The 27,572-nt window shown below is 36.6% G+C and overlaps 1 protein-coding gene across 10 annotated transcripts in view; it reads left to right on the top strand.

Moving 5' to 3' along the window:
* The window catches only part of MRTFB (myocardin related transcription factor B), a 253,324-nt gene that overhangs the window by 108,425 nt on the left and 117,327 nt on the right, over positions 1-27,572 (top strand). For 9 of the 10 annotated variants that reach the window (XM_041750781.1, XM_041750780.1, XM_041750786.1 and 6 more), the window contains one exon: positions 21,960-22,175. In XM_041750781.1, the coding sequence (XP_041606715.1) occupies positions 22,022-22,175 (154 nt within the window). In that variant the 5' untranslated portion in view covers positions 21,960-22,021. Of the gene's footprint in view, positions 1-21,959; positions 22,176-22,261; positions 26,298-27,572 lie in introns of those variants that run through there. The other variant, XM_041750787.1, reaches the window with a different exon arrangement.

Here is a 27,572-nt window from a genome sequence, read left to right as displayed (position 1 = left end):
CTTGTAGTAGTGCAATGTGCTAAGAAGATAGAGACTGAAATGTTACATTAACATGACTGTCTGGCCACTGCTGTCTATCTCAGATCAGTGGGACTAGTTGCCTGGTCCTTTCTTGAGCTGTCTTGGCAACGATGTAATGGCAGCACCAGGCACACCCTCTGCCCAGCCCCTCCAGAAAAGCTATCATTGGCTTCCTGGTCAGAATTCCTCTGGGAATAAATGCTTGGGGCCCCATTTCTTTCTTAGATCCAAAAGGAAATCATAAGTCTTATGCATGGTTTAAAGGAAATCTTGGCCTGGCAGGGAGTGGTCATGCCAGCCAAAGATTTCTTTTTGGAGTGGAGACGTCAGAAGAGTTGAAGGTGGCACTGGAGATGGGTGAGGGTAATAAGCAGGAGCCCTCTCTGGCTGACAACTCAGTTCTGTCTAGTTGGCAGAGTTGGTGTTTTGTTTTGTTTTTTTGTTTGTTTGTTTTTTGTTTTGTTTTTACCGTATCTCCCAGAATTTTCTAAAAATATTCTGTTGCCACTTATCTGATAAGAACTCTTAAGTCTTTTAAAAATAACTTGTTTAATGAAATTCCATGTAATAGTTGCTTTTATTTGACAAATGGGCTTTATGCACTAAATCTGTTTTAGAAGGTTTATAATATGCTGAGGTCATTTCCAAGTGATGTTCCAAGGTCCATGTTCCAAGTGATGATTAAAGATTTTTTTAATCTTTATCTGAAAAATATTTTTCTTAAGGACAATGAGGTATTTATAGGAAATAATTAAAGTAATGTTGCTTGAAAAACAAAGGGCTTGTGGAACACAGCAACCTGAGCTGCCTTCCCTTCAGGAGTTAGTCATTTCCAGTACAGATATTGTAACCCTAAATAATTACTTTCAAGGACTAAATTCAAAATACTGGACTTCTCTGGCTACTTTAAGAAAAAGGTAACAATATTATAAGGAATAAAAAAGTACATGGAGAGCTTTAACTGATTGTACTTAAAAAAACAACTTTGGGATTCTTGTAATCCATTGAGATTAGTTTGTGTACCTAGATTTACTATAAGAACAATACCTTTTCTTTTTTCCTTTCTTTTATTTATTTTTAGAGTGGGGTGGGGGATGGGGAAGGGGCAGAGAGGGAGGGAGACTCCACTGCTAGTGTGAGCCTGATCTCACAACCCAGAGACCATGACCTGAGCCGAAATCAAGAGTCAGAGGCTTAACCAGCTGTGCCACCCAGGCGCCCCAGAACAATACTTTTTCTTTAAAAATGAGTTCATTTTTTTTCTTCCAGAAAACTTTAGTTTATACGTATAGTCATGTATATTGCCAGCTATCTAGAAATCCAAAACCTGTTAAATCCCAAATGTTGGAGAAAACAGCACAACCTATAAATATTGATTTCAACTTCTGTTACTTTGAGAACTAGCTTGTATTATGCTTTTGTTAGGGAGATTTTAAAACCCATTATCATTTATTCATTAGAATATTACTGTGTGTCTGAACAGTTGGTAGGAATAAACTTTTTTTTTTTGAAGTTTGAAATATAATTAGAAAGTCAAGACAAGCTGGAAATGAAGTCTAGTGTGAGGTTTTTACAAAATTTAGATAATAAGTTTGCTACTCTTTTTGTCATTTCATATAATAGAGAACGAGGCATGTGGTAAACAAAATAATAACACTAATTGCTAACATTTATTGACTATATACTGTGTGCTCACAGCTCTGCTCTGACCTCTCATCTTATATCTTCCATTCTCCCTTTAATCCTGTAAAACTAAGTACCTTTGTCACGTCTATTTTTAACCAAAGATCTTGTGGCTTTGAAAGTTCTTGCCCACCAACTAGACAGTTTCAGAGCTGGAATTTGAACCCAAGTGGCCCAGTATACACAGAAGAAAGCTTCACTACCACAGGTCTTATGTGGCAAGGTCTCATGAGATACTGGCTGAATACTGTGACAGGTGAATATACAGCCAGGATATATAACTATAGCTAAAGATGAAGCCAGTGAGCGATTACTGAATGCCTTCTGAGTGCCAAACATGACTCCAAGCACTTGACATACATTGTCTCCTTTAATTTGCACCCTGCAAGGGAGATATTATTTACACCCATTTTACAAAGAGGCTCAGGGAGGTAAAATAACTTGCCCACCACCATAGTCGTGCTTCTTGTAACTCGTGCAGTTGAAATAGCACGGAGGAATGGATTAATGTCAATTTAAGAGAGATTTTTATTAGTTTGTTGTAAGGATTGTCTTAGCTCTGTTTGGTTCAGTATTTTAATCATTGACTAAGATGAGGATACAAATGGTAAATTGCAGATGACACAAAGCTGAGAGTATATATGTATATTGGAGGAGTATATATGTACATTTGAGACTCACCTTTGCAGCTTCTGTGTATATTCAAAAAGATCTTTTTGTTTTGATGTGTTTCCTTTTAAAACATAAGTAATGCATGCACATGTTCAAAGATGATGGCAAAACAGTACAAAATCTGTCACCTTTGGCAGCAGCCACCCCATTGCATCACTGCACTCATTCACACAGTTGAGAACTGCTCTATTGCTTTCTTGTATCTGTATCCAGGGTTTCATTTTAGTGAAAATGAATATTTTTATTTTCTTCTTTTTCTAATTTACTGTCTCACTTAGCAAATCAGATATCTTTCCCTATTAGTTTCCCCTGAAGATCTTCCCCTTTCTTTCTTATGACTGTGTATTATTTATTGTATGGATGTACGATACTGTATTTAACCCATCTCCTGGAATCATAACTGGAGTTGTTTCTAGTTGTTTGCTGTTAAGAAGCATATTGTGAAATAATAATCATATCATTGTTTTAATTTTATTTTTTATATACATGTGGTAATAGCCACTGCTTTTTTTTAAAATTTTAATTTATTTATGATAGTCACACACAGAGAGAGAGAGAGAGAGAGGCAGAGACATAGGCAGAGGGAGAAGTAGGCTCCATGCACCGGGAGCCCGACGTGGGATTCGATCCCGGGTCTCCAGGATTGCGTCCTGGGCCAAAGGCAGGCGCTAAACCACTGTGCCACCCAGGGTTCCCTAGCCACTGCTTTTGACATACATTTCTGATTTTTTAAAAAAACAGAGTCATGCAACCACAACCACAATCAAGATGTGGAACAGTTCTATCACCCCAAAATTTCCCTTTGACTTCCCTTTTGTTATCAGCCCACTCCTAGCAGCCACTGATATTCTCTGTACATATAGCTTAGGCTTTCCCACAAAACTGGCTTTCCAGTACTTGATGCCCTTTGAGGATGGCTTCCTTTCACATAGTTGACTGCATTTGAGACTCACCTGTATTATTGCAGGTGTTGGTAGCTCCGCCCTGTTACTGCTTAGGGGCATTCCGTGGTATGGATGCACCCCAGTTTTTTATTCCATTCAGATTGAAGCACATGTGAGTTGTTTGCAGCTTTGGGCAATTATGAGTAACACTGCTGTACATGTTTACATACAGATCATATTTTTTAAAAGCAGCCTTATTGAGGTGCTATTTACATACCCTAAGTTTCACATGTAAAGTTCAGTGATTTTTAGTAAATTTACAGTTAGGCAGTCATCATTACAGTCTGTTGTTAGAACATTTTCATCATTCCAAGAGGAAACCTTGTGCCCATCTCACGTGCATGTAATCTCTGTTCCCACCCGAGCCTCAGAAAAACACTATTTTCTGCCACAAAGGCTATTTGCTTTGCCTTTTTCTAGAAATCTCATGTAAATGGAATCATAGAATAGGTGGCCTCTGGTTTCTGGCTTCTTTCACTGTGTGTAATGTTTTTTAATTTCGTCCATATTGTGTCAGTATTTCTTTCCTTTTTCTTGCTGAATAGTATTCCATTAGGACATACCACTCTGCTAATTCATTCACTAGTTGATGGTCATTTACATTGTTTACAGTTGGGGTCTATTAGGAGTAATGCTGCTATGAGCATTTGCTTCCAAGTCTTCATGCGGTTATATATTTTCATTTCTTTTGGATAGACACCTAGGAGTAGAATTGCTGGATCATATGGTAAAATTATACTTAATACTTTAAGAAAATACCAAACTACTTTCCAAATTAGTTGTATCATTTTACATTCTCACCAGCACTGTGTCAGGCTGCTGACATACATAGCGAAAGAACTATCCCAATTCAACAACAACAACAAAAAAACAAATGACCCAACTTTTACATGGGCATTTCTCCACAGAAGATACATAAATGGCCAATAAACACATGAAAAGATGTTCAACATCATGAGGGAAATGCAAATCAAAACGACAATGAGATACTACTTTATATCCACAAGAATAGCTAGGATTAACCCCCTTCCCCCCAAGAACAAACAGGATTTGGGAAAATAAGTCCCCATGACTTATTTTTGCTGGGGAGGGGGATGTAAAATGATGCATGCTGTGCTTCCCTGGGGACAATTGTGTACAGTTCTACTAGTTAAGCATACAGTTACTATATGGTAATTCCACTCCTATGTATATACCCAGGAAAACTGAAAACATGTGCACACATAACTTGAACCTGTAGTTCACAGCAATATTAGTCATCACAGCCAAAAAGTAGAAACATTCCAAAGTCCATCGCTGATGAATGGATGAACAAAATGTGGTAAACCCATATAATGGAATATTATTTATTTATAAAAAGGAATGGAATACTGACTGACACCTGGTACAACGTGGGTGAATCTTGAAAACATGTTAAGTGAGAGGAGCTACACACAAGCCTCATATTCTATTTATATGAAATGTCTAGAATAGGCAAATCCATAGAGACAGAAAATAGATGAGTGGTTGCCAGGAGCTGCAGGGAGAGGAGACGAGGAAGTGATTGCTAATGAACATGGGATTTAACTGTGGTGAAAATGTTCTGGAATTAGTGATGGTTACATGCCTTCTGAATATACTAAAAATCATTGAATTCTACTCTTTAAAATGGTGACTTTAATGGCATGTGAATTGTATCTCAGTTAACAAACTCCTTATCTGCAACTGTTGTAAAACTAATGCAATTTTCACAGATGCTTGAAATCGCTGTTTTCATGATATGCCAGAGTGTGTTTAATGCAGAAGAATTCACACATATTTTGAAGGACTGGTACAATGAGAATAGATTTCATATTTAATAATGGTGTTAGAGACTTATTTATAGTTGCATAGCTGCTAGGATGCTGTTACAGTACTCTTAACTTTTGTCATGTACTCTGAGTACAATATTAATATATTTTGCATAAAATCAGACGATAATAATACCTAAGTAGTAATTTGTGTTAACGAACTCCAGAAAACTTAAAAAGACCCAAGTTTGTAATTTGAGATGCCTTGGCATCAACAAAAATCTTAAATTCTTTGTGGTAGAACCTCTTTTATCCATCCTGCACTTGGTCCAGTTTGCTGATTTACCAACCTTCTCCAGTCTCTTTGTCTTGGAACAGGAGGTGACACTGAAGTTTGGTATGCATTTCTTTTCTCACTAATGAAGTTGTATGCTAACCAGAAGTCAGCTGTGTTTATTTCCAAACCCGTTTATGCCAATAGCAGTAGTAATCATAATTATATAGTTTAACTAAATGTTATGTAAACTTATGAAATACGAGTGCAAAACAGTTAAATGTTTGGAAACCCAAAATCATGTTACTTAATACTATTGAATCAGGTGTGAGTGAGAAACTACAAAAATTGGGCTAAAAGTTGTAAAAATAGTAGATGCACTGTCTACTTAAAATCCTTTAAATTTTTGTTCCACTGTAAAGAAAATGAAACTCAAAATCATAGACAATGGTGGTTTATGCCAGACAGCTGATATATGTGCAAAGAGAAGCCCTTGACCCTTAGTGGAAGACTGGCAAAAGCAAGGGACATTTATGCACTCTGATTTAAAAGAAAATGTATCAAGATTTATGTGTATCATGCTTAACTACTCCTCTTGTTTAAAAAGAATTTTTGAGTATAGTTGATACACAATGTTACTTTAGTTTCAGGTGTACAACAGCAATTCAGCAGTTCTGTACTCTGTGCAACAACTCTACCCACAAGCATAGCTATCTTCTGTCACCATACAGTGCTGTTACTATTGTTGACTTATATTCCCAGTACTGTGCCTTTCATCCCCATGACTTAATCATTCTAGAACTGGAAGCCTCTACCTCCCATTCCCCTTCACCCACCCTTGTCCACCCCTCCACCCCCTTCCCTCTGGCAACCATCAGTTTATCCTCTTAATTTGTAGATAATGACTCCTCTTCTGAGTTTCTTCAGTTTACCAACTACCTACCTGATAATTAGTTACTTGGTCCCATCTGCTACTTGACTAGTCACGATATCTTAGACAAGTCAATTAAACTGCAGCTTTTTGTGTGTTTGTGATACTTCTGAATTTAATAAAATATCTTTGTTTAAATTTAAATTCTACTGATTCCTAGTATTACAAAGAGTGAAGAGCTAGAAAACAGAAGAGACTTCCCTTCTTCTTTCCTTTTCCTTTCCTCCTTCCCTCTCTGCCTTACAAAACCTGGAAGTGGGAATACAGAATCTTTTTTTTTTTTATCTGTTAGATAAAACATTTATTTAGTGTGTTTACAAATATTTGCTTTGTAGGATGTAAATCAAATGCTAATTTATGATTCAACAAAATTAGAATGTGTTTTTAACCCAGTATTTGCTAAATGTGGAAATCATCTCAGTTTAAAATTAATCTTCCAATCAGTTCTTATTCTCCAAGAATCATTCATTTTGAATAAACTTGGAAAATGAAGTTGTTCAAGCTAAAAAACAAAAACAAAAACAAAAACAACCACATTTTGGCCATTTTACTTGGAGAACAAATAATATTTTTTAGCTCTTTATGTCTTTTTATATAGTAATTTAAAAGCCACATGTGTTTTAAACTTTTACAAATGCAAATTTTTATTTATAAATGGATCTCAAGGAGTATTTCAGAAACACTATTTACTTAAGTATTAGTTATAGTACTTAAGAATGTCATTTTGGAGGGTGTTAAGTATGTAGTTTGCTCCATATTATGTTCAGTTGGAACAAATCTACAGTAAACAAGTTAAAAAATAAATCCTCATGCTGGCATATCTAGAGCTGTAAGAGCCACTTCAAGCACAGAAAAGCAATTACAGAACTTTTTCTATATAGTATTGTCGGTATTTGGTATATATAGTACCTTTTTGCTGTGTATTTAATGACTATACATAAAAATCCAACTGCTACAAATAAAAACCATGCTTAGAAGTTGTTTATTTGAAAAAATTGTAAGCTGATGTCAAAAACATGCCGTGTTCCTCTGCGGTATCTCTGTGGCTGTAGATTTCATTTTTTCTGGTCTGGAGCTCAATTCCAGTTACACACTCAGTGTTCACTAAAATGGAACTGTAAGAGGAGAACGTTTCCTTCATCTGCTACGAAACAGGCACGTTCCACTTGCTCCTGTCAAGCACCAATGTCCTGTTATAACTGCCGGTGGACAAGATCTTTACTTTTAGGAGCTACAGGGGTTATGACCCAGTTGTCATTGGAACCCCAGTGCCCAGCACAGTGCCTTAACACTCTGGGCCTTTAGTATGCTTGCTAAAGAATTATTCACAGCTCCATCTCCCTCTTCCCCAGCACTCCCTCCTCCTCAAAAAACATGGGTCTCTCCAGTTCTTTGCTCTAGCTTAACTCACATTGTGGCACGTACATGTCTTGTTACTGAGGAGGAGCATGGCCTTCGAAGTTGGAATCCTGGCTTTGACACTAGTCTCTCAGATTCACTTCATCTTTCCAAGCTTTGGTTTTCTCATCTGTAAAATGAGAATACTGCCTGCCAACAGAAAGGGCATTAAGGAAAGCAGAGAATAGACCCAGTGCCAAGCTGAGCAGAAATGTAAATACTCTTCCATTTTCTTCTTTTCATTTGTCTTTTTTAGGTGAGGAAGCTGGATCCCTGAGAAGTTAAGTGCTTTGCGTATAAAATCCAATAGCTGTCTCTCCACCCCACCCTTTCTGCCCTGACTCCATGTTCCCTCCTAGGGTCTGGCCCTTCTCAGAGTGGACACTTTGCCACCACTCATTCCTGCCTTGTTGTAAGGGTACCACCAGCTTTTCTGTCCACCCAGCTCTGGAAATCTCAGCTACCCTCAGCTCCTTATTCTCCTTTACCTTTCAAATAAGCCAGTCATCAAGCCTTGAAATTTTGCCTCTTAAATATTATTTGAACCTGTTGTGCCTTTCCACTGTCTTAACCTAGTCCCTCCACATTTCAGTATGAGATTTTATCAGTAACCAGCCTCTGCTAGAATTACCTTTCTAAAATACAAGTCCGATCCAGTCACTGTCCTTTACAGTGCACATCCCTTCACAGCTATGGTCTGACCACACCAGCCTTATCTTCTTCACCCCCTGGCATTCCCACTCTGCATTAGCACCATCAAGCCTTGCTGTTAGGTGAGCACTATTCATGCCATAGCGCCTTTACTGATGAGAAAAACGTCTGCCTGCAAACTCCTATTCATCCTGAAGACCTTTCTCTCCTACCCAAATGCAGTTAGACATTTAATTCTTCACATTCTTTTTCTACCTACTTAGAGTCACAGTTTTCACACCTGCTGTACTAATTCGCTCCTGATGTCTCGTCTCACTTAATTAGGCAAATGATTTATTTATTCTCTCTTTAAAAAAGGGTTCCACTAGATCAGTGATTCTCCACACCAGCAGTACATTAGAATAACTGTAAAAAAAACCAGCTATATCAAAATCGCTGGCAATTCTCCCCTCATTCCCCCACCCACCCAGGATTTTTTTTAAAGATAGATAGATTTATTTATTTATTTATTTATTCATTCACTCATTCATTCATTCACTCATTCATGAGAGACACAGATTGAGAGGCAGAGACAGAGGCAGAGGGAGAAGCAGGCTTCATGCAGAGAGCCCGACATGGGCCTCGATCTGGGATCTCCAGGATCATGCCCTGGGCTGAAGGTGGCGCTAAACCGCTGAGCCACCCGGGCTGCCCCGGATTTTTGAAAGTCTCTAAAATGATTATCGTTTTGTGAGTAACATTGAGAAGTACTTATACTAGACATCAGTTCTAAGGTACCTTTCAGCTAAAATACTGTTAGTCTAAAACTTATGCAGTCTTTTCTTAAATATAAGAGCATTCAAGTAATCAAACCAGAAATTAGGGAAAAATACAGAAACAAAAACCGTTTTCATGGTAAGAGTTATTGAAAGTAGTATGTAGTGAAATCATGTTCATATACAAACATGTAGTTTTAGAAATCTCATATTCTGGTTCCATCCTAATTGTTAGACCGAACATGGACAAATTGGATCAAGTATTTCTTTCTGTAGTTCCTCTCCCAATTATAAAACTAGGAGGTGAATGTTACTTATATAAAAATATAAACGGGTTTGACTCTGAATTCTTGATATCCTTAAGAAATTTCATTTAGAAGACAGTACAGAAATAGCAATATATAATTAAGAAAGTATTTTCATATATACAGTTGGTGAGAGTTCTTAAATTAGTAAATAAATTTTGAACTATAACATTAGCTATTTAACAAACTGCCAGCAGAAGCTTTGGAGGAAGAATAGGTACCATAAAATACCCAGTGTTGATACCATTAATTTGCCCAATCCTGCAAAATTCTATTACTCAAAAGTGCATTTGACTTGAAATTTTAAACCTGTTTGATCACAGGACTTAATAGTAAATATGCTTCTGATGTAGGGAATTACTTTGTGTGTGTGTGTGATTAACTCAGTCTTTGAACTTCCTGATTCAAGTTTTATCTTGTCTGAGTTTAGAAATTTATTTTTACTGGCTGTTAGCCAGGTGTTTTCCTAATGTTTGTAATTCAGGGGAGCTTTAAAGGGCAGGGACAACAGTTTTGCTGTTGCTGAATCATTTTCTGTTGAGTATATTTGGATATTCTGTTTGCATTTGGCTTGTTATATATAAAATTTATTAATTTGGATATTGATATTCCTTGGACTCCTTTATAATTTAGTTTCCTTTATATAGCATTGATATATACCCTCTATTTACTAATATTTCACATGAATTAGTCATTAAGAACAACAAAGTACAGTGGAAAGAGATTTGGCTTTACACTTCACTCAGTTCAAAACAGATGTTAGCATTGATTTTGAGACTGCCTTAGCCCAAGAGCCTAGCATCTTTTAAAATACAAGGTTATTATTGGTGCTGTCTTGACTCCATTCAGAAAAAAGGTATGAGTGAATCAGTAGATGAACAAGCGGTCTCTCATTTTTTGGAGTTCTTGTTTTCTGTCTCTGATCTAGGATCTGGCAATGAAGTGGTTTGTTTTCTGAGAGCATAAGCCATATTCCAGGTTGATCTTACTAGTGTTGTGTTGTGCTTTGACCTAGTGCTGAATAATTGTGGGATTGGTTTCATTTTGTTGTGGATGTGTAGGGTATTAACTCCATATTCATTCATTCTGTGAGTTATAGACGAATTAGTGTTTTATCACACTTCCTCCAGTTAAAGCTAAATGATTGCTTTACTTTCATAACTAAATTATGACCCAGTGAAAGAATCCATTCTAATTCCATTTCTTTAACATCTCAATCAGAGGCTATTGGATGGAGACTGTTTTTCTTTGATGTTAAATTTCAGTTTCAAAAGAAAATTATCAAGCAGTCAAGTGGATATTGGGTGACAGCCTACAAATTTGGTAGTGGAATGTGGGAATAGATATAGTCTTTGCGCCATCAAAAATGTTCATGAATATTAAGTTAAAATTTTTTGAACATTTAATTCTTTTCCTTTTGCTACATTTTGTAAAGATTTTCTTAGCTTATAATTTTCTTAATTTGGAGGAATGTGTGGGAGTTTAAGGTGATCATAATGTCAAGGAATAATAGGCTGAAAGAATTCTTTAGTATGAAGAAAAAATAATACTGCATGAAAATATTTTAAAGTCTTATGCCATTAAAACTGATGTTCAGAGTTTATACATCTTGCCATTTTAAGGGCAATATGGCACCAGTATCTTAGAATTAGTTGATTGTGGACAGATTTTATTTGAATGAATAAATTGAAATGAAATTCATAGTTTTGAAAAAAAATCTAGGAGTCATGTTTTAATATTCTATAGTGAAACAGGTCATTTTTCATGTAAATGTACCTACCTAACACATCTTTCATGAGTTTGTTGTGGGTTTTTTATGTTAATGTAATCATTTTTATGTTAATGTCAGGCTTCTTGTTTGCCTGACCTTTTTCTATCCATTTACCTCCATCCTGTTTAATGTCTTCATATTTAAAGTAGGTCACTTATAGGCATGCATTTTTAGACTTTTAAAATCCATTCTGTCAGTGTCTTTTAATAATAACGTTTAGTCCATGTACATTTAATATAAGTATTGATAAAGTAAGATTTTGTTCTACTATTTTATTGTTTGTTCTTGTTTGTCCCATCCCTTTTTGTTTCTCTAATACTTCTTTTTAGGTTACTTGAGTGTTTTTAGAGTTCCTTTTTAATTTCCCTATTGGCTTTTGAGCTGAAACCATTTGTATTTTTTAATAGTTGCTCTGGGAATTACAATATATAACTTTAACTTCTTAATGTACTTTAAGTTAAAATTGCACAACTCTCATAATGTATAGAAATGTAATAATGTTGTGATAGTTATCCTGCCCCATCCTTTATGCTATTGTGCTATATAGGACAAATATATGCATTATAGGCCCCATAACATAGTGTTATAAATATTACTTTGAATAGTAATAGTTAAGAAAGAGGAAAAATAAGTCGTTGGTTTTTATCTAGATGTTTACCATTTCTAATGCTTTTCATTCCTCAGATCCAAGTTTCTATCTGGCATTACTTCCCTTCAGCCTGAAGAAGTTCTTTTAGCATTTCTTGTAATGTGTGTCTGCTGGTGACAATTTTGCCTTCATTATTAAAGGATATTTTTGTTGGATATGGAATTCTGGATGGACATTTGTAGATTCTGGATTCTGTGAGGTTTCCCTCTTAACATTATTGTTTTATTTTAGCAATTAACTTTGCTGAACTCACTTTTGCAAACTCCCTTTCCTTTGGTGACCAGCAACTGAAATCTCAGTTCTGGTTTTGGGTTTTTTGTTTTTTGTTTTTGCTGTAGCTGGGCTGTTGGGAGTCTGTCTTGCATGTGCATCATTTAGGGGTCAGCCAGAGGCTTGGGCAAATTTCATACACAGAATTTAGGGCCTTATCTTCTGTGGCTCATTCTTTTCTGGGAACTAAATATGGAGTCAAGAAGTAGATCCACATATACATAGTCAGCTAGTTTGCAATAAAGGTGCGAAGGCAACTTAGTGGAGAAAATATAACCTTTTCAACAAATGGTATTGGAGCACTCATGTATCTTTATGCCAAAAATAAAAAAACCTGATTCATATCTCATAGCATATACAAAAATTAATTGAGAGTGGATCATAGACTTAAGTGTAAAACATAAAAATATGAAACATCTAGAAGAAAACAGTAGATAATCCTTGTGATCTTAGGTCAATCATAGCATTCTTTGTTACAACATTAAAAACATGATTCAGAAAAGAAAAAAGAAAAAAATTAATAGAATGGACTTCATCAAATTAAAAACATGTACTGTTTAATAAAACACTATTAAGAGAATAAAAAAATAAGCCAGTCTATATATCTGATATATATCTGATAAGGACTTTTGTCTAAAATATATAAAGAACTCTCAAAACAACAATAAGAAAATAAACCACCTAATTTTAAAAATGAACAAAAGATTTGATCAGATACTTAACCAAAGATGATACACAGATGGCAAGTAAGCACAATAAAAGATGCTCAACATCATTAAAGAAATAAATTAAAATCACGGTGATGAGGGGCTCAAGATGGTAGCATGGGAGGACCCTAAATTCCCCTCTTCCCAGAGACACCACAGATTTACAGCTACATATGAAATAATTTTCCTCTGAAAAGGACATGAAAACTGGATAAACTGTGGCCTCCACAACAAAAGACAAAAGATGCATTAAGAAGGGTAGGAGGAGGGGCAGCCTGGGTGGCTTAGTGGTTTAGCGCCACCTTCAGCCCAGGGTGTGATCCTGGAGACCCAGGATCAAGTCCCACGTCAGGCTCCCTGCATGGAGCCTGCTTCTCCCTCTGCCTGTGCCTCTGCCTCTCTTTCTCTGTGTGTGTCTCTCATGAATAAATAAATAAAATCTTTAAAAAAAAAAAAAAAAAAGAGGAAGAAGAAGAAGGGTAGGAGGAGCAGCCAGAAGAGTGACCCCATAGTAGGACCGGTCCCCCAGATACAGAACACTATGTCAAATAATGAAAGGATTATGTCTCCTACGAGGCACCTGAACCCTGAGGGCCAGCACCAGAAAGACAAGACCCAAAATGTCTGGTTTTGAAAATCAATGGGAATTAAGAGCAGGAGAATCCTAAAACTATGGGAAATGGAGATCCTGCTCTTGAAGGGCCCGTAGGCAGACCCATTCATTCTGAAATCCAGCACAAAAGCAACATATTGAAAAACACCTAGACCATAAGCAAGGGAGACCCACTTACTAATTTTAAAGCAGCTGCTGGAACCTGCAAGGACTTTATCTGGGGACCGAAATTCTGGTAGATGCCATTTTCACAATCTCATCCTAATTTGCTGGTGACTGAGCTGACTGGTGCTATTTTTGGTGCCCTCTCTCTAGCCTTCTAGCACCAGAAGGTGTGCTCTTCCCTACCCCATGTTGGAACTGGGCTGGGCAAGTACCCCACACCCCACCCACCCTGCTCAGCATCTTAGTGGGTGATAGGATTGGGTGAACACCCTGAGCCCCCACCCACCCCACACAAAGACCAAAGCCACACCTGGGAAGAGCAAGCAGCTCAAACCCCTCTCTTCCTCTGCAGTGACTGAAGTGTAACCAGGCCAGGTGAGTGCCCTGAGCTCCATCCTTGACCCACAGCAAGTATATCCCTAAAACAATAGCAGGCACTCATAGCCCATGCAAGTAACACACACAGTTCTGGTTCTGGTAGCCAGGGAGATTGTGCTTGTGGGCTGTATAGCAGACCTCCTGCATAAGACCACTATTTCAAGACTCAGGGAGGTAGTTGTTTTGCCTAATACAGAGAAAGAGACTGGCAAAATGAGAAGATGGAGGGAGATGTTCCAAACCAAAGAAAAGGCAAATCCCTGGAAAGAGACCTTAATAAAACAGAGATAAGCAACTATCTGATAAATAGTGCAGAGAAATGGTCATAAAGTTGCTCACTGATCTCAAAAGAGTTAATGAACACAGATAGAACTTCAACAAAGAAATAGAAACTTTAAGAAACTACCAAACAGAAGTTATAATGGAAATGAAAAATACACTAGAGTGGTTCAACAACAGAATGGATGAAACAGAAGTATGACTGTGTGAGCTGGAAGACAAAAAAATGGAAAACACCCAGACAAACACCCAGCAAAATGAAGAGAATAATTGTAAAAAGTGAGGATACCTGAAGGGATCTCTGGGACAAACTCATGCATACTAACATTCACATTATAAGAGTCCTAGAAGAAGAGAGAGAAAAGACTAAAAAAAAATATATTTGAAGTGGGACACCTGGGTGGCTCAGTTAAGCATTTGACTCTTGATTTCGGCTCAGGTCATGATCTCAGGGTCCTAGGATTGCTGGGATTGAGTCCTGCCCCTCTCTTGGGCTCCATGCTCAGTGGAGTGTCTGCTTAAGGATTCTCTCTTTCCCTTTTCCTCAGCCCCTCCCTCTACTCTCTGTCTCTGTCTCTCTGTCACTCACACACACACACAATCTCTCTCTCTCTCTCTCTCTTTCTCTCTCTCACTAAAATAAATAAATCTTTAAAGAGCTAGGGATAGAATCTTAAAAGCAGTAAGAGAAGAGCAACATGTTACATACAAGGGAAACTTCATAAGGCTATCAGCAGATTTTTCACCAGAAGCTTTATAGGCCATTAAGAGAGTGATGTGACATGTTCAAAGTGCTGAAAAGAAAAAACTGCCAACTGAGAATTCTCTACCCAGCAAGGTTATCATTCATAATTGAAGGAGAGATTATGAGTATTCCAGAAAAGCAAAACCTGAAGGGATTCATCATCACTAAACCAACCCTGTAAGAAATGTGAAATGGACTTCTCTAAAGTCTGAAGGAAAAGTACTAATTAGAAGATATATGAAAGTGGGGCACCTGGTACGCTAGGTTAAAGTGTCCGGCTCTTGGTTTCAGCTCAGGTAGTGATCTTGGGGTTATGAGATTGAGCCCTGTATCAAGCTCCACACTCAGTGAAGAGTCTGCTTAAGATCCTCTCTCCTTCTCTTTCTCCCTCCCCTCCCTGCTTACGCTCTCTCTCTCTCTCTCTCTCTCTCTCTCTCAAATACATAAATCTTAAAAAAAGAGGAAAATAAATAAAAGTAAAAATTCCAACAGAAAAGTTAGATAACAAAAGTAGTGCATCAGCCACTTAGAAAGCAAGTATGAAAGGTAAAAGATAACAGTTTAATTAAAAGTACAATAATTAGTTAAGGCATATGTGAGATAAATAGATAAATAATGTGATATCAAATATATAAAACATGGAGTAGGGAATAAAAATATAAAAATTCAGAATATATTAAAAATTAAGTTACTATCAAAATTAACAAGTTAAGAAACAACAGATGTTGGCTAGGATGCAAAGAAAAGGGTAGAGTCCTACACTGTTGATTGATAACTACTCTGGAAAACAGTATGGAGGTTCCTCAAAAAGTTAAAAATAGAGCTACCCTATGACCCAGCAGTTGCATTACTAGGTATTTATCCAAAAGATGCAAACTGTGATTCAAAGGGGCACATGCTCTCCAATGTTTATAGCAGTAATGCCTACAATAGCCAAAAGAGTCCAGAAGTCCATCAACAGATGTGTGTGTGTATACATCAGTGAATATATATAAATATACTTATATTAGGTATATATAAATATATTTATATTAGATATATATAAATATATATATTTATAATGGAATATTACTCAGCCATCAAGAGAATGAAATCTTGCCATTGCAATGATGTGGATGGAACTAGAAGGTATTATCCTAATGAAATAAGTCAGAAAAGGACAAATACCATATAATTTCACTCATATGTGGAATTTAGGAAATAAAGCAGATGAATATAAGGGAAGGAAAGGAAAAATAAAGTAAGATGAAAATAGGGACGCAAACCATAAGAGACACTGAACTCTAGGAAACAAACTGAGGGTTGCTGGAGAGGAGGTGGATGGGAGTATGGGGTAACTGGGTGATGGGCTTTAAGAAGGGCACCTGATAGAATGAGCACTGAGTATTACATGCAACTGGTGAATCACTAAATTCTGCCCCTGAAACTAATAATTTGGTATATCTTAACTAAATTGAATTTAAATAAAGAATTGTTTTTAAAATTTTATTTATTTGAGAGAGCACGTAAGCAGGAGGAGCAGCAGAGGGAGAGGGAGAAGCACACTTCTGCTGAGCAGGAAGCCTGACACAGAGCTCAATCCCAGCCAGAATCATGACCTGAGCCAAAGGTAGAGCCTTTACCAATGGAGACACTCAGTTGGTTAAGGCTCACCCCCCCCCCCCAAAAAAAAGGCTCACCCTAAATAAAGAATTTTTTAAAATTATCATCAACTTAAAAGAGACTGTATATGCATAAGTATTGTGTGTGAACCTTATGATGGTAATCACAAAGATGAAACTTTTATTTATTTATTTATTTATTTATTTATTTATTTTAGATTTATTTTTTAGAGATTTATTTATTTAGAGATTTATTTATTTAGATTTATTTATTTAGAGATTTATTTATTTATTTTTAGAGAGCAAGTATGCATGAGCAGGAGGAGGGGCAGAGGGATAGGGAGAGAGAGAATCTCAAGCTGACTCCTCACTGAGCACAGTGCCTGACATGGGGCTCAATCTCACAACCCTGAGATCAGGACCTGAGCCGAAATCAAGAGTCAGACACTTAACTGACTGAGCCATCCGGGCATCCCATGATTGTTTTAAACATAAATGGTCTAAATGCACCAATCAAAAGGGTGACTGAATGGATAAAAAAAGAACAAGAATTTTCTATAAACTGCCTACAAGAGACTCACTTCATATGTAAAAAAGACACAGACTGAAAGTGGAGGAATGGGAAAAGATACATACCATGCAAATGGAAATGAAAAAAAAAAGCTGGGGTAGCTCTACTTAAATTAGACAAAATAGAATTTAAAACAAAGAAGGGTATTACATGATGATAAATGAGTAAATTTAACAAGAAGATACATTTGTAAAAATGTATGCACCCAACATAGAACATATATATATATATGTGTGTGTGTAGCAAATATTAACAAATAATAGGAGAAATAGCAATACAATAATAGTTGGGGACTGTATTTTTTTTTCTTTTTAACTTTATTTTAATTCCAGTTGACATACAACATTCTATTAGTTTTAGGTTTACAATATAGTGATCCAACAATTCTATACATCACCTGGTGCTCATCACAAGTACAGTCCTTAACCAGTAGTAGAGGACTTTAATACCTCACTTATATCAATGGATAAATCATCCAGACAGAAAAATCAATGAGGAAACATTGGCCTAAAATGACACATTAGACCAGATGGACTTAATAGATGCATACAGAACATTCCATCCAAAACCAGAATACACATTCCTTTCAAGTGCACATGAAGCATTCTCTAGAGTAGATCCCATGTTAGGCTACGAAACAAGTCTCAATAAATTTAAGAAGATTGAAATAATATCAAGCATCTTTTCCAACCACAACAACATGAAACTAGAAGTCATGAAGAAAACTGGGAAAAAAAAAAACAACAACCCCAAAACACCTGAAGACTAAACAACATGCTATTAAACAACTAATGGGTCAACAAAGAAATCTAAGAGAGGCACCTGGGGGGCTCAGTAGGTGAGCATCTGCCTTCAGCTAGGGTCATGATCCTGGGGCCCAGGGATTGAGTCCTACATTGGGCTCCCTGCTCAGGAGGGACCCTGCTTCTCCCTCTTCTCCCCACTCATACTCTCTGTCTCTATCTCTGTCTCTGTCTCTCTCAAATAAATAGAATCTTAAATCAGAGAAGTAATAAAAAAATACTGAGACAAATGAAAATGGAAACACAGAGTTCCAAAATCTTTGGGATGCAGCAAAACCAGTTCTAAGAGGGAATTTTATAGTGATACAGGCCTACCTCAAGAAACAAGAAAAATATCAAATAAACAATCTTACTTTACATTAAAGGAACTAGAAAAAGAAGAACAAAACCCAAAGTTAGTAGAAGGAAGGAAATAATACAGATCAAGTGGGGGGAAAAATACACATGCGCATGCACGCCCACACACACCCACAAAGTAAAAAACATTAATGAAACTAAGAGCTGGTTCTTTGAAAAGATAAACAAAATTAACAAACTCTAGCCAAACTTATCAGGAAAAAAAGAAGATGGCCTAAATAAATAAAATCAGAAATGAAGAAAGAAATTACAACTGATACCACAAAAATACAAGGGATCATAAGCAAATACCATGAACAATTATACTCCAACAAATACTTAGAAGAAATGAATAAATTCCTGGAAACATGCGTCTTCCAAAATTGATTTATAAAGATAATAGAAAGAAAATCTGAATAGACCAGTTACTAACAATGAAATTTAAATCGGTAATCAAAAAACTGCGAGCAAACAAAAGCCCAAGTGTGTATGACTTCACAGGTGAAGTCTACCAAACATTTAAATTATCCCAGAAATTGCCAAAAATTGAAGAGGAAGAAACATTTCCAAATTATTCCAAAAAATTGAAGAAGTACTTCCAAACTATAATGCCAGGATTACCCTAATACCAAAAGCAGATAAAGATACCACAAAAATCAACAAAACAAAAAACCCCATAAAATCACAGGCCACCATCCCCAGTGAACACTGATGCAACAAGATATTAGCAAACTGAATTCATCAAAACATTAAAAGGGATCATACACCATGACCAAGTAGAATTCATTCCAGGGATACAAAGATGGTTTAACATCTACAAATCAATCAATGTGATACAGTATCACATTAATAAAATATGGGATAAAATTATATAATCATCTCAGTAGGTACAGAAAAAGCATTTGACAAAATCCAGTATCCAATTGTGATAAAACCTCTCAACAAAGTGGATATAGAGAGATGGTACCTCAACATAATAAAGGCCATTTATGACAGACACACAACTAACATCATACTCAAGTGGGTGAAAAGATGAAAACTTTTTTCTCTAAGATCAGAACCAAGACAAGGATGTCCACTCTTGCCACTTTTTTTTAAAAAAAAGATTTTATTTATTCACGATAGAGAGGCAGAGGGAAAAGCAGGCTCCACACTGGGAGCCTGGTGCAGGACTCGATCCTGGGACTCTAGGATCATGCCCTGGGCCAAAGGCAGGCGCTGAACCGCTGAGCCACCGAGCCACCCAGGGATCCTCCAACTCTTGCCACTTGTATTCAACATAGTATTCAAAGTCTCTGCCACAGCCATCGGACAAGAAAAAGAAATAAAAGCTTCCAGATTGGTAAGAAAGAAGCAAAACTGTCAGTTATTTGCTGGTGATGTGATATAGATAGGGAGTTGATATCCAAAATATATGAAGAATTCATACAATTCAATAACAGCCAACAACAGAACAACCCCATTACAAAGTGGACAGAGGACCTGAATAGACATTTTTCCAGAGACAATATACAGATGGCCAACAAGCACATGAAAAGATGCTGAACATCACTAATCACCAGGGAAATGCAAATCAGAAGCACAGTGAGATATCACCTCATACCAGTCACAATGGCTAACTTCAAAAAGACAAGAAACAAGTGTTGGTGAGGATGTGGAGAAAGGAGAACCCGTGTACACTGTTGATGGGAATGTAAATTAGGGCAGCCACTACGGAAAACAGTGTGGAGGTTCCTCAGAAAATTAAAAATAGAATTACAATCTGACCCAGGAATTCTACCTCTGGGTATTTATCTGAAGAAAATGAAAAGACTAATTCAAAAAGATGTATGTACTATCTTTATGCTTAGCACAGCATTATTTACAATAGCCAAAACTTAGAAGTAACCCAAGTGTCCATCAATAGATAATAAATGGATAGAGAAGATTGTGTGTGTGTGTAATATTAGCCACAAAAAAAAGGAATGAAACCTTGCCATTTGTGACAACATGGTTGGACCTCGAGGATATCATGCTAAGTGAAATAAGTCAGACCGAGAAAGGCAAACACTATGATTTCACTTATATGTGGAATCTAAAAAACAAAATGAAAAAACAAAAGAAACAGACCTCATGAATATAGAGAACAAACTGGTGGTTGTAAGAGGGGAGGGGGGACTGGCAAAATAGGTGAAGGGAATTAAGAGGCAAAGACTTTCAGTTATAAAATGAATCTGAAATGTTAATATGCAGCATAGGGTATATATTCAATAATATTGTAATCATTTTGTATGGTGACAAATAGTAACTAGAGCTCTTGAAGGTGATCATTTTATAATGTATAAAAATATCAAATTCCTTGATCATCTGAAACTGGTATAATATCTCAAGTGTAATTCAATAAATAATGCATAAATAAATAAAACCACATTGAGTTACCATTTCACACCCATTAAAGTAATTAAAATGAAAAAGATTGACCATAAGTGTTAGAGAAGATATGGAACAACTGGATTTCTCATTCACTGCTAGTAAGAATGCAGAATGGCCTGACCAGTTTGGGAAATACTTTGTTAGTTTCTTTACAGTTTAAATACTCAATTGCTGTGTGATCCACTGATTTTATTCTAGGCATTTACCCAAGATAAGTGAAAGCATATATCCATATAAATGCTTGGACAAGAATTTTCATAGCATTTTTATTTGTAATGGAAACTGGAACAACTCAAATGTCCCTCAGTAGGTGAGTGGGTCAACAAACTGTGATAGGAAATGCTACCAAGCAGGCAGCAGTTTTGTGAAATGTTTCACTCCTGCATAATGTGCACCTCCATCCTTTTAGCTTTCAATTTTCCATAAGCTTTCTCACTGCCCACTGCACAGCCCCTACACCAGTGACTCGTATTGAGGGTTTCATTGTGTCTTTGGTATTTCTGTTACCGATTTCTGTTGTAGTCAGAATGGGCCAAGTTATGCAGTGATAATAAACAAGCCCAAATCTCAATAGCTTAGAACAAAGGTTTGTTTCTTTAGCCCACATTGTGTGTCCGTTGTGCTGTAGCTTAGAGTTCTGTTCCCATGCTGAAGGAGTCCTGATCTGACATATTGCTGGGTGCCATGAATGTTGACTTGATGTAAAGTTGTTTGATTTGTAGGAGTTTATCTATTTACTGGGTGGTGGTGGGGGGCGGAACACAGAAGGAGAGGGAGAATCAGACTCTGCTGAGCAGGGAGCCTGACAAAGGACTGGATCCCAGGATTCTGAGATCATGACCTGAGCCAAAGACAGACGCTTAACTAGACCGAGCCACCTAGGAGGCTCTGATTTGTAGTTTAGACAGGTTTTCAGGCTAGACTGCCTTTTTCCCCCATCATCAGTAGTTGACTTTCATCTTATTTTAGGATGCATTAATGACATCAGAGACTATAACTTTCTTTAATCCACAGTACAAAAAAAAAATACATGAAATACCATTCAACTTGTATTTACCTGGTAAGTGCTATTGTAGATAGAAAGTCTATTATTCTTGTGCGTTGGACAAAGAACCCAAGATCCAGAGAAGGTAAAAGAATTGTCAGTTGCTATACAGCAGAGAAGCTGAGCTAGAACTGGGGGTTTCCATTTTAATATTTTTGTGCAAATTGAAGAAAAATAAATACCATCTACTGACACGTTTTTACTTTGATAGTCTCTTCAGCAGGCCACATTGAAGAGAGGTCTCGGACGCCCATCACCAGTGGCTGGAGCACAATGGATCCCTCGGGGGCACTAGACGCGGAGGATGAGCTGGGGCCATTAGCCCATCTTGCCCCCAGTCCTCAAAGTGAAGCTGTTGCCCATGAATTCCAGGAGCTGTCCTTGCAGCCCAGCCAGCACCTGCCACCTCTGAATGAGAGGAAGAACGGTGAGCTCTTCAGCATGTGCAATGGGGACTGGATTTAAAGACTCCCCTCTTTGTGAGGTCAATTGATTCCTATTTGGTAGTAATATCTTTTTTTTTTTTTTTTTTTGTTTTGTCAATTAGAGTGGGCAGCCTGTCACTTGGGGAGAGCCTCATGGGATACTGGCTGGTTTTGAGTAATAGGCAGACTTTCACTTTCATTCAATTCTTTCATTATTTCCCCAGTAAGTATCTGGTAGGAATATTCTTCTTGGAAAGAAGCTCTAAATGCAACCGTTTAAGCACCAGATTTCATGCTAGAACAGCAGTGGAAGGTAGCTTCCTTCACTGATGCCAGGGAAGATAGACTATAGTTTGGACTAGACTCCCTTCCCATTTCCCGTCTCCAGTGTGCTGCACCTTAATTTCAGAATTGGCAAAATTTAAGCTTTTAATGATCACTAAGAAAGCAAGAATTCCTTACTTGAGTGTTTTTCTATTAATGAGTATAAGATATGATCATAATGTCATATTGATCATATTGATCTATTGTGTACAAAATGAATATTTTCTATTCATTTGGTATCTGCTCAGTAAATTTTCATTGATCACAGAGGCTTGCTAGAGTCCACAGAAAACATAGTACTGTCTGTTTTTAATGTAAATGAATAAGGATAGATGATATACACTTAATACCTAAAACGTAAAAACTAACAAATGATAAAATATTAAAATTTACAAACACATCAAGTATATATGTTAAAAGGGCCACGTTAAGAATTTCAGCTCAATTTGTATTTTCTGTAGTTCTGATGAGTTTTACATTTACAAATAATACTTTTGTAAAATTTTAGTTTTAAAAGCCAGAAGAAATAAAACTCTTCCCTTATAGAACACTTCCTTATGTACCTTGTTACTTGTTTTTCTAGGTTCTGTTTTCCAATCCTTCTCATTTTGGCCTTATTCAGGATAATTATATGCAGCAATTCGGAGATCTTCAGTACATGTGTTTGGAGTATACTTTTTCTCCCTTCAAATAGGGTCTCTGGTACTTGTTCTTGAGCATAACCCTAGTTGAGTGTTAGTGATGTAAAGCAACATTTGGCTCAGGTGCCGTCAGACCTTTCATGAGGCTGTGCTTGACCGATGGCTTTAGACCTTTTATCAATGACTGGCCTACCTTTCTAAGACAGTGGCTGAGAGAGTACAATCATATTTACAAAGGAATGACTAAAAGTGATCAAATTCACACAGTACATTTGGACCTGTGTAATGTTCAGATTATTATCCTAAAAAAATACAAGTTGCATTGGTATAAAATTTCAGTGATATATAATTACTCAGGAAAATGGTCATATGTAGCAGAGGAGGAAAATGCATTGGGAAAGTTTATACTTTGTGGTGATTTACTTGATAAAGCACACCACATTCTCTTGCAAGAATATTGTCTTGAATATGTATGCCTGAATATAAGGTAAGCCTTATTATTAGGTAGCCTTAAATATTAGGTAGTCTCCCCTTAGAAACTTTCAGGGAGATGGAGTAAAAGGTAAAAATTTTAATTGAGTAATTTAGTTACATGTACATAACTAAAATCTCATTTTATGAAGTAGTGCAATAATATAGAAGGATTGCTTTATTCACACTCATATTTCATAGAACCATCTTACTCAGACTGTATCCATGAATCTCTGTGGGAAGTGCTTTTTTTTTTTATCTTTATCATCAGCAGAACCCCTTGGCATCATCCATCTAACACTGAAATCCAGAGTGTACCTTCATTTCTGTCTCTTTTGTCTTGAGTTACAGTGGTTTTTGAGTACATGCATGATCTGACACTGAAGATTTTATGTGTAAACCACAAGAACCACTGACAAAACAATGGGGTTGTGTGTGTCTGATAGTTTATGTTCACAGTCTCTATAAGGTAATCACTCGTGATTTGTGACTGGTTATAACATTTTATGGGGCTGCAGTTCCTACTTTATAATTATCTGTTTTGTTTTGTTTTGTTTTGTTTTGTTTTGTTTTGTGTGAGTAGGTAACACATTCACTGGCCTAAATACAAATGGGTACACAGTGAAAAGTTGGTCACCTCCCAGTCTTTCCCCTTAGCTACCTAGTTATTTCTCCAGAATTAGCTACTGTTACTTGTATCCTTTCTGACAGAATGGCATTTGACTACTTTTTTAAAAGCAGTTTTTCAAAGTCATGTTTGTAACAACACTCAATACTTTCCATTTTAAGGTTAAAACTTAGGAATAATTAATGTGTTGGCTTTTTCTTCCCCTCCCTTTTATGATTCTACTAAGATATTTTTATAAACATCCTAAAACTAGCTTTGAATAAATAACTTGTAAGCAAATGTTTTCATCAAGTACTTTTTTGTTTACTATTAAATACATGAAAGAGCACTTATAACCCAAGATGCTATGTAAAGGCTTAAATAGCAGACAGTCTCATCTTTTCTAATCAATGACTTCAGGAAGTTAAAAATCTTACCTTACATTCAGGCATATGCTCTAATTTCAGGCTTATGATATACTGGCCTGATTTGCATATATATTCTAAGGCATACATGGAATCCTTGTTCAGCTTTCAGAAATCTACCTTTTTGATAGTTCTATGAGTAGAGTGGCATCACATCAAACATTGGGGAGGTAAAAGAACCATAGCTGTCTTACTTTTTCACGTTTATTCTTCATTTTTTAAGTATTCTTAATGCCATGCTGAGATCATATCATACATAAGATGTAGATCTTAGCCTCAAAATTAACTAATACAAAGTACTATTTAGATTATTATGAAATAGTCAAATTTAGGTATTTCCCTGGTGATTTTGTTTCCCTGTTAGTCCTAGGTATTTTAATTTCACTTGTTTGAATTTTTTCCTTTTCCATTTGGGGGGTGGGGAGGCGGAAATGAAGATATTTCAGTTTGGATTAGTGTGTAGAAGGATCATATCACCAAATAGTCTATAAATAAACCTAATGAGGACAAAGAGGTTGACGTCTAAACAATGACGCTAGGGTCTTCCTTTTTTTTTTGAACAATATTTATGTTGGCGATATAGCAGAATAGCAGAATATTCTTCTTACTACTGCAGTAAATGTGAAAGATGCTTACTAAAGATAAGCTAGGGTTTTTCTTGACTCCTGAACGTGGCCAAAATAATTCCGTAACTAGCGGCACCTCAAAAGTAAGGCAGCCAATTAGACCGTTAAGTCTTCCTAACAAGGGAGTCCTTTGTAAAGGAAGTGTGTATGTACAGAAAGACGTATGTAAATCATAGACCTTCACTAAAACAGTGCATACCCAGGGAAAATGAGCTTTGTTTTGATGTTTTACACAATATTAACATTCCTTCAGGTGGTAAACACAGACAATAAAAGGGAAATCAGTCCAAGGGATGGTTATTTTTTTTATTGTCGAAGTGGGAAAAACTCAGGTGCTGTAAGTTGAATGTAGCTTTGTAAAGGCAAGGAAAGACAGTAGATGGAAACAACATGCCTGAAAGAGCTCCAGCTCTTTGCCTTGTGCCCCCACTTAGACACCACAAGTAGGAAGCTCATAGATGTCCTAATCTCGTTTGCAAGACTGATAAGTGTGCTGGTTGCTGAATTGAAGCTTTTAAGTCATTGCCAGCATTATCATGCAGATTAAGTCGACGTAGATTCCCCTTTTTAAAAACAGTTTGGTATTTTAATGGTTCTTGGTGCAGCTCTGAATATGAGGCTCAAATGATGTTAACGAGGCCACAGATATACCACAGGCCAGCTGTCAATAGTATCAAGTATGTGGAAAAACAGTATCTGCTACTTTTCTCTTGGTATGTTAACAGGCTTTTTGAAACTCTATTTACTTTAAAATAGCGTGTTTTAGGCCTCAGAAAAGAGGAGACTTCTTTGTTATTCTTGTTTTAAACTTTAGTATTTCTAGTTACAGTGGTTGGGTTTTCGAGTTAATGGTCCCATTTTGAATTTTTATTACTAAGGATTTCCGTCCATTACATTTATCACAATGTACAGTTGTAGACCATCTCTTGTTCTGTTCTAGAATGATCCTACTGGAGAGAAAATAAATCATTCAAAAGTTTGTTGCACCCAAGAGAACACAAGGGAGTTCTTTGCATTGGATTCAATACAGGTATTCAATACATTTGCAGACAGTCAGATGAACTTTGCTTTGCCATGGATCCCAGCCAAAGAAGATTCCTTGCCTCATACCATAGAAAAATCAATAGTATTTGTTCACAGCTGGTCTTTTCTTCAGTTTTGCTTTGGAAACATTTCCCCATTCTTTGTTAACCTGTTAGGCTTACTCTCACTCCAGGTGTTTGGAAATGCACAAAGGTGATGAATGTTTGTCTGGAACAGAACTCTCTTATTTAGAATGTGCACAAGATGGTATGGCCTACTGGAGACTGGTGAAGAAAAGAGAGAATATTTCTGTTTTTCTCTGGAGCAGACAGCCAGATGTAAAATTCTCAGAGTGTCATAAATGGGAAGGAGGTGAATAGATGCTAAATAACCAGGACATGGAACTATAGAATTCTTGCTTTCCCTTTCTATAACTGAAAGAAATAGAAATCAGTAGTTTTCTGTAAAATTCTCTTGTCCTTGGCTTTATTGTTAACATATTTAGGATCTTGAATACTTAAAATTCTCAATTATATTAATAAACAGTGTGATACATTTAGATAATTTTTTTTCTGCTTTCAGGAGTTACTTCAGAGTACTGAGACTGAGAAGAGAAATATATACAATTTCCTTAATTTTCCTTCATTTCTAATATGTTTTTAAAAATTAGGCTTTATGTGTTAATGCTAAACACAATCATGAAATTTAAAAAGCCAACTGAACCCCCTGACAACTGCAAACGAAATTCTTGATTAATTATGGCAGCTTTCCTTTTCTTTTTGTGACAATCTCTTGAATCTTTTTCAAAATGAAAACAAAGTCATATAAGTAGCTTAAAGGTGAGGTAGTCTCTTTCGCAATGGTCTTTACCAAGTCTCCTATTAAATAGCATGTTTTGTTTCACAGTGTAAATAAGCATCTATAACCCTGTCCACCTTCTTTTTTGTACTCTGGATTTCTTGTTTAGACAGTTTTGCTGGTACTGAGGATTTAGTCTGTTTCAATGCATTGCTAACCACACCCTAGTAGCGTGTGGGTGGAGGCAGAGAGGGGGCTGGGCATTAATTTACACTCTCGCATTTGCAGCTGTCCTGTCAGAACACTACCATAGACGTACTGTGATTATTGCTGAGGGGGTAGATGGAGCTTACAGTTTCAGAAGTGCATCAGGAAGACTGTAAGCCCAGTTTAGCACACCTGAAGCCCCATTTTGATTTATTTATCCAGTCTCTAAATAGTGTTCTGTTACAGAAATGCCCTTGGAATGTCAAGAGTTACCATA

The sequence above is a fragment of the Vulpes lagopus genome, chromosome 3 (genome assembly GCF_018345385.1).
Source record: "Vulpes lagopus strain Blue_001 chromosome 3, ASM1834538v1, whole genome shotgun sequence".
In the NCBI taxonomy this organism is placed as follows: Eukaryota; Metazoa; Chordata; class Mammalia; order Carnivora; family Canidae; genus Vulpes; species Vulpes lagopus.
This window is presented reverse-complemented; position numbering and strand designations above follow the sequence as displayed.